This window comes from Mastomys coucha, unplaced genomic scaffold (genome assembly GCF_008632895.1).
Source record: "Mastomys coucha isolate ucsf_1 unplaced genomic scaffold, UCSF_Mcou_1 pScaffold1, whole genome shotgun sequence".
Taxonomy (NCBI): Eukaryota; Metazoa; Chordata; class Mammalia; order Rodentia; family Muridae; genus Mastomys; species Mastomys coucha.
Window position 1 is genome coordinate 69,778,080 of NW_022196891.1, and position 8,445 is coordinate 69,786,524.

The following is an 8,445-nucleotide window of genomic DNA, read 5'->3' on the forward strand; positions in this document are numbered from 1 at the left end:
TGGAACTCACTCTGTAGACCAGACTGGCCTCAAACTCAGAGATCCACCTGCCTCTGCCTCCCAAGTGCCAGGATTAAAGGTGTGCGCCACCACCGCCCTTCGAGTATCCATGTCTTATCTGCTTTCTGAAGTCAGCTAAGTCCACCTGGTCCTGCAAAACCATAACTCCTGTAGAGTATTCTATAGAGAGTAAAAAGATCTTGTCTTGGCTACTTAATTTTTTTTTTAATGATTTATTGACTTTTATTATGTGCATTGGTATTTTGCTTGCAGCTGTCTGTGTGGGGGTATGAGATCACTTAGACTGCAGACATTTGTAAGCTGTCATTTGACTGCTGGGAATTGAACCCAGGTCCTCTGGGAAAGCAGCCAGTGTTCTTCACACTGAATCTCTCTAGCTCCCCCCTTTCATTTATTTATTCATTTATTTATTTAAACGAGAGCGTCAAAACAAAAACAAAGCCCAAGCTTTGAAACTGAAGCACAAATTTTAAATAATCTAGTTAGCCCTGTAGCCGTTCTTCTACAGGCAGGAGACGCCACCAAGAGACTGTCTACTGGTCGGATGTCTGAGGATGGAAGGCGAGGTATGCTCATGAGAAGAATCTGGAGCAAGCAGTCAGGTGGCTTGGGTTTGCTAGTTCCCTTGGATCTCTGGTCTATGCAAAGGCACCCCATGGAGTTCCTCTTTTTGACTTATAGGAACTTCCCGCTATGGCCCCTTGTTGGAGACAGAATCAGCAAACTGAAAAGAACTGTGGGAACACTGAGGGGACCCCACCGAATTTCCTGGATGTTGAGTGGGGTGAGCCACTGGCGCGTAAAATGTGGTTACAGCTGATTTGTTAAAGAATGACCAGTTATGTTCAAGATATGCTTAAGTCATTAAAAGGGGAAAAAAAAACATTGTTTAAGGAGGAAGCTGTAAGATTAACAAAGCTCCGTATTCTCAGTGATCAGTGAGTGTTTGTTGAATGAATAAAAAAGGCTCGGGTGAGCGCAAGAGCTCCTTACTTTACTAACTTGGTCACAGGGAATAAAAATCTCGCTACAAGATTGCAGATGGGGGCAGGGAGCTGGAGAAATGGCTCAGCGGTTAAGAGCACTGACTGCCCTTCCAGAGTTCCTGAGTTCAATTCCCAGCAGCCACACCCTCTTCTGGTGTGTCTGAAGACAGCCACAGTGTACTCAAATGCATGAAATAAATAAATACTTCTTTAAAAAAAAAATTACCGATGGGGCTTACATGATGGCTTAGCAAATAAAGGTGCTTTCGGCCAAACCTGAACGCCTGACTTTGGTCTCTGGACTGACAGTGGAAAGAGTTGACTAGTCTCACAGGTTGTCCTCTGGCTGCTGCATGGAATCCATGACTCGCCCCTCCCCCCAAAAAAGGGTTTTGGCTGGGCCTGGTGGTACATGATTTTAATTCTAGCACTCAGGAGGCAGAGACAAGTGGATCTCTGTGAGTTCAGGGCCAGCCTGTTTGAGAGGCACTGTCTTAAAAAGGAGAGAAAGGAAAAGAAAGGAAAAAGAAATAGGTGGGGGGATTTGTTGTTGTGTTTGTTTGTTTGTTTGTTTGTTTGGCTGGATTTCACTATGAAGACCTGGCTGGCCTGGAACTTATTCTGTAGACCAGACTGGCCTCAACCTTACAGAGAACCTCGTGGCTCTGTCTCCTGAGTTTTGGGATTAACGGCCTATGCCACCATACCTGGCCAAAAAAATGTTGTTATTGTTGTTGAGATTACATAAAGAACAGGGTGGTGGTGGTGCACACCTTTAATCCCAGCACTCAGCAAGCAAAGGCAGGTGGTCTCTGAGTTTGAGGCTAGCCTGGTCTGCAGAGTGAGTTCCAGGACAGCCAGGACCATATAGTGATAAGACCCTGTCCACCCCATCCCCTGGGGGAAAAAAAAAGATTATATAAAGATTAAAGAAGATGGAAAGAGAAAGAGAAATCAGAAATGCTCAGACTACAATCTATTTCAGTGATGGTAAGAGACTAACAGGCTAAGTAAGACACATTCCTTTCAAAGACTGGAGTCTCTCTCTGCCCTTGGAGCAAGCTAATTATAGTAGTTCACTCAAAGCCTGTCAGAGCTAGTGCCTGCTGGAGCCCAGTCCAGTGAGGCTGGCTTGTCACACACCATGTACCACAGAGACCAGTTCTGCCACTTGAATGATAGTCAGTAGCTCAGACACACTCATATGGTAATTTGGGGGGGGGGAACACGTTTCCTTGTTAGACATTCCAACAATGTCATGAATATGTTCGACTTTTATTTTTAACCACACGGAGGGAGAGGTGCCTAATTCATCCAAAGGCTTTACTCACACTCTGCCAAGCCACAAAATTCCTGTCTGGTTAGTGAGGCCACTAAGTGTCAGGAAAAAAAGTAGGAATAAAGTTTGCAGCTTATTTGCAGATGTAGGAGCTCTATTTTATCACAGTGACTAAGGCAAGTTTAGACCAGAAGTATGGATCGACTTATCCTTAGTGTTCCATCAGAAAGTACAAGTAATTGGGTTTTAAAAATCCATATTGACTGTTATTTTGTTTATGCCTGAAGACAGAAAGGCAAAACTGACTTAGGGGGGTCTTAGTTCGTAACCCTGCTTCATACACTCAAATGTCTGGTCTTCATGGAAATACAAGGAGTTGGAGGAGCCATTGCCTGAGCAAACTGGCCTAGTGGCCTCCAGCCACAGCAAGGCGACTCCATGTTCTCTACTTTCTGCTGAAATCCTCTTTGAAGTTGGCTTGGATTCTCATCCCCTCTGCCCCCTCTTCCCCACCCCATGGCATGGATGACTACTGCTACTTTTCTTCTTCTCCTTCTTTCTTCTTCCTCCTCTTCCTTCCTCCTCCTTCTTCCTCTTATGCTTCTTCCCCCTCCTCCTCCTTCTCTTCCTCTTTTCATCCTCCTGTTCTTCCTTCTCATACACCTCTTCCTCCTCCTCTTCCTTCTTCTCTTCTTCCTTCTCTTCCTCCTCCTTTTCATCCTCCTCTTCTTTCTCTCCTTTTCCTCTTTCTCCTCCTCCTTTTTAAGACAGGGTCTCTCATACTATAGGTTAAGTTCACCTGGAATTTAGAGTAATCCTTCTGCCTCAGCTCTCTCCCAGCTGCTGAGGTTATAGGCTGAGATTATATGAACCACCATGCGCAGCTTCTCTGGACTTCCTTGCTTGTATCCCTGACCAGCACTCACCCTCTCTCCCTCTCCTACCTCCTCCTCCCTGGGTAATGAATCAATCCTTTTGAAAATGAAAAATATAAGCCCGGATGTGAGTTCACCAGGTCAGCCGGGGCTACACAGAGAAAACCTGTCTCGAAAAAACAAAACACAACAAACAAACAAAAAAACAATGCAAACAACAACGACTAACAAAAAGAGAAAGACACGACACATGTGCCATGACCTCTAATTGTCTCATGATGGTTGCACTAGGGACTTCATGGAGGGAAAGGGGGTAATTAATGGGGAAGGAGACAGAGCACCTTACAGACACAGCCTACTGTCTCTACAGTGGTGAATTTCCTAGCAGACACTGGCTTAGACTAATAGCTGTGTGTGACTCCCAGCAGCCAGCCTCAGCTGCCTCTGCCCATCTTAGCATTTTATGACGTCTTCTCTTTGCAGGCAACATGGGTGAGCATTCTGCTTGGACCCTGTCCCTTTATCACCTACTTCTTTCTCCTTAGCGTTTGTCACTTTGCTTGTGGTAAGCCTTCGTCCTAGTTGGGATGCCGGCTCTCCTGAAGGAGTGCCCTGCTCCAAAGTACAGCGGGAGGCAAAGGCATAGCGTATAGCGTCCCCGACTGGTGAGTCCGTGCCCCACACCGCCCTCCCCTCCCCCCACCTTTGTCAGATCTGTACCTGGTACTTGTTGGAAGAATTAAAGGGGATCTCTGCCACCTTGGGGTTTTTCTGTCTCATTTCATTCACGGGGCTGTAAGACTGCTCAATGAACTTGAGGAGAGCTGACTCCGAAGCATCCCCCGTTGTTGCCCGCTACAAGGAAAGGATTGTACAGTAAGTCCCAGGGGTATACCATCTGGCCACAGGACCTACCTGTTGTCTCAAGCTGAGAGTCAGAACGGGGAGGGAAGGGTGTATATAGAAAACCACTGAGAAGCAGAATTTTCTGGAGGAGGGCAGCTGATACTAGTTGCTGAGGCACCCTCTTCCCTCTTCAACTTGATACCTTAGCTATGGGAAGAGATTCCTGATGAGGCTTAAAGTCGGCCCGGTTACAGAGGCCAGCAATTCGAGCCAGGTAAAACCAGGTGTCTGACGACTTGGGAAATGTTTTCCCTAGGGAAGAAGAAGGGGGGAGAGCTGTAAGCACACAGAGTTTAAAACAAGGGATTAGACATTGAGGGGGAGGTCCGTCGGGGATTAGGAGGGTCAAGATAATTCTTAGCTACATAAGGAGCTCAAGGAGCTGGAGCGGTGGCTCAGCGGTTAAGAGCACTGACTGCCCTTCTGAAGGTCCTGAGTTCAAATCCCAGCAACCACATGGTGGCTCACAACCATCTGTAACAAGTCCTGATTCCCTTTTCTGGTGTCTGAAGACAGCTACAGTGTACTTACATAAAATAAATAAAATAAATCTTAAAAAAAAAAAAAAAGGAGTTGAAGGTCAAACAAACTCAAACAATGCACAAAGATGGTATCGCTTTTCTTTTTCTTTTTTCTTTTTGGTTTTCCAAGACTAGGTGTGTGCCACCACCGCCCGGGTGTGATATTCCATAGGCCCCCCCTCCCTCCCTTCCACACTCCAGCTCTCTCCTGTTTGTCAGACGTCATCCTTCTCCTAACCTTCCCACCCGAAGTCCTTCTGCTCTTGTCCACTAGGGCCACTAGTTACCTGTGGTCTGCTCCTCACTGGTGTCAGCCTCATATACAGTCTTATCAAACCACAAATGAGCCACTGTCATGCGGTTCTGGGTGAGGGTGCCCGTCTTGTCCGAGCAGATGGTGGACGTGGAGCCCAGGGTCTCCACGGCCTCCAGGTTCTTCACCAGGCAGTTCTTTCGAGCCATGCGCTTGGCTGTCAGCGTCAGGCACACCTAAGGCCACCAGAGGGGGAAAGAATGGATTGAGGGGGAGGGCTGGTCAGGTTATTTTGCTTTGGAAATGTGATTGATTTTTATTTCCCTTTTATTCTAACCTGGTCTTTAGAAATCCCACCTGTGATCTGCGTAAGGGATACTGAGGAAATGATCTATAGCAATCGTTTTCAGTGTGTGCCTTCCTCCTACGTCTGTCACAGACCACAGGCTCCTTCCCCTGGACACGTTTATCTTCCATTCAGGAGCCTTGTTTCCATCCCACACCACTCGCTGTCTTTCAGATCCACTCTCTTCAAGGACCACATCGATGGGTCACAATTTACTACGGTATATAGTGCTATGTATGGACGGGGCATCTTGCCAATAGCGTCAGAAAAGTTTGGGCAGGTGGGAAATGATAATGACATTGGGAAAGGATGTCACAGTCCTGAAAAGCCCTTGGGAGGGCATTTAAACCAGAACATTTTTAAAAATCATAAATGGGAGGTAAGGTTTTTTTTTTTAAAATTAATAAACTATTGTGCTGTGGATACATAAGTATCAAATTCCAATTATGGAATTACAATTTATTTACATTATATCCCTAGTTCCTAGCATTTTAAAACTAGTCCTAACACACCTTAAATATTATCCTTATTTCTATTTTTCAGATGACTGTAGAAAAACCCAGAGCACACCCAAACAAGTTATCAGTAAGGCAGAGAGCTGAGACTGTGTGTCAAGGAAGAATGGCTAAGGGAAAAGGGATTACATGGCGAATCTAAGGGGACATGATGGTTGTCATAAGAGGGGAGGGGGGGAGGGCTCAGGCCATTAAGACCCAAAACAACAACTTATTTTAGTTGGGAAAACCATGATGAAACAGGGAATCATATTTCTGCTCAGTTTAACTAAAGTGAGTTAAGAGCAAGACGGGTTGAACCCAAGGAGCTCTGTCCACCATCCTCAGAAACAAACCACAATTATCTTTCATGGGTTTTTATAGAGAACATTCGGTGTTGGCTCAAAGGTTGATTTTAAAATGGCCTGGAAGTCCTTTCCGGTAAGATTCCATAATCCTAAATTAATCTGTCTCTAGAAACTAACAAATACACAAGGCCTGAAGACCTTAAGTGATTTGGCTGAGTTTAACAGCCAATGCCCCTGAGATCAGAGCCCGCTCCCTTTCTCTGTTGCATCTTGCTTCCTCTTTCACTGAGGAGACAGAGTAGTCACAGAGGCACAGGGAGAGGAAGGCAGTGCAGTGCTCGTGGGAATTAAATTGCTTCTGATGCCTATATGCATTTCACTTCGGATGTCCAGTAACAACAGAAGTGATTGTAGGGACTTCCTTTCCCTGGGGTCATTTGTCTGCCCAGAGGTCACCCCTCCCCAACCTTGTTAACTCACAGTGACAGTGGCCAGCAGCCCTTCCGGCACATTGGCCACAATGATGCCAATAAGGAAAATGACGGCATCCAGCCAGGTATAGCCCAAGATAAGCGAGAGAAAAAAAAACGAGATGCCGAGGAAGACTGCGACAGCTGTGATTAGATGAATAAAGTGTTCAATTTCAGTGGCGATGGGGGTCTTGCCCATTTGCAAGCCTGATGTCAGGGAAGCAATCCGGCCCATGACTGTGTAGTCTCCTGTAGCGATCACAATACCCCGTGCTGTTCCTGTGAAGGAAGGAAGATGTTATAACTCCATACTGTGGTAGAGTATGGATTGCCCGGGCAGGTATCGCCACCCCAGTTACGGCCATAGAACTTCTAAAATCCTTTGGTGGTATTGCTAGGAGAATCTTTTGTTATCATGGTTGGTTCCTGACACTTTATAATATCTGGCGTGATAGGAATATCGGACAGAGAGCTTCTAAATCCCATAGAATCCCTAGGTGGTAAGAGAACCTTTTGCTTTAATGGGCAACTCTTGGGCTCTTGGATAGCCACAGGATGAGGAAGTTGCCAGGGGAACCAGCCATGCAATTACAGGGCTGGTTTTCAGCTCTACCACCCAACATCCAGGATGGGGACAGAGGCTGAAGGTTGAGTTGATCACCAATGGTAAATGATATAATCAGTCATGTCTATGTAATAAAACACCCATTAAAAAGCCAAGACAAGCCGGGTGGGTGGTGGTGGTGCACACCTTTAGTCTCAGCACTTGGGAGGCAGAGGCAGGCAGACTTCTGAGTTTGAGGCCAGCCTGGTCTACAGAGTGAGTTCCAGGACAGCCAGGTCTACATAGAGAAACCCTGTCTCGAAAAAAACAAAACAAAACAAAACAAAAAACCAAGACAACTATGTTTGGAGAGCTTTCAGGCTGGCAAACACATGGAAATGTTTGGAGGGTATAGCATACTCAAGATAAGGAAACTCCACCTCCCAGGCCCTGTGCATGTCTCCCATCTGCCTGTTCACTTGTCTCCTGTCATCTATAATGGGTGCAAAATGCAGGCCACGTGCTTGCCTGTCTTCTGTGAGCCTTAAGGAAAAAGTCCTGGGAATCCCAGTTCACAGCCACCCTGTCAGAAGTATGGATGACAGACAGCCTATTACTCGGAGACTTGGAGACTGACTGATGTAGGAAGAGTCTCCCGGGATTGAGCCCTCATCTGATGCTATTTTGAGGTAGTAAGTGTCAACATTTAACTGAGTTGTGGAGAATCCCTACAGTAAGACACAGGGGGGTCTGTGTAGACAGTAAGGGTGCAGGCCGCGGCTGCTAAGCATCCCACGGGGCTCATTGAGCCCTCCTCTTCGATCACAACAAAGACCTCTCCAGTTCCCAGTATTTTTGAAACTCTGCCTGAGGAGCCCCCTCCCTGCTTTTCTGACTAGAGCTAGTCTGACCTCTGCTGGGTAGCACAAGCCATAACACCTGTGCCTGTGCCTTTCCAGGGCCTTCCCCCCAACCCCCCAAGCTTTGCTCCCTATGTAGGACACCCTGGTTGACTTTACTCACGCATGGTACAGGACATTCACCCACAATTTAGACACAAGGTTGTTTAAAACCGTCCTTTCTGCTTTCCCATGGTGCCTGTCGTTCCCACCATTCAAGTCAGACAATGACCAAGGAAAGAAACCCATGGAAAGAATTTTTATTTCAGAAGCAGAAGGGCACAGGGCTGAATGAAGCATCAACTTTTTAAATGACTAGTTCTTTTGCCTGAGACAAAGTACTATGGCTTCCTCATATTTAACATGGGATGAAGCAGAGTGCAGATGCTATGAGTTACACCTAGAAATCCAGTATTTGAGAGGCTGAGGAGGAGGAGGAGAGCGAGGAGGAGGAGAAGAAAAAGGAGGAGGAGGAGAAGAAAAAGGAGGAGGAGGGGGGGAAGAGGGAGAGGGAGGGAGGGAAAGTGGGAGAGGGAAAAGAGG

At 46.5% G+C, this 8,445-nt stretch overlaps 1 protein-coding gene across 2 annotated transcripts in view; it reads right to left on the reverse strand.

Annotated features, from left to right (window-relative positions):
- Atp1a4 (ATPase Na+/K+ transporting subunit alpha 4) overlaps positions 1–8,445 on the reverse strand; it is a 40,887-nt gene that overhangs the window by 20,057 nt on the left and 12,385 nt on the right. For both annotated transcript variants that reach the window (XM_031389968.1, XM_031389974.1), the window contains exons 8-11: positions 6,470–6,738; positions 4,876–5,077; positions 4,210–4,319; positions 3,882–4,016 (exon numbers count right to left, since the gene is read on the reverse strand). In XM_031389968.1, the coding sequence (XP_031245828.1) occupies positions 3,882–4,016; positions 4,210–4,319; positions 4,876–5,077; positions 6,470–6,738 (716 nt within the window). The remainder of the gene's footprint in view (positions 1–3,881; positions 4,017–4,209; positions 4,320–4,875; positions 5,078–6,469; positions 6,739–8,445) is intronic.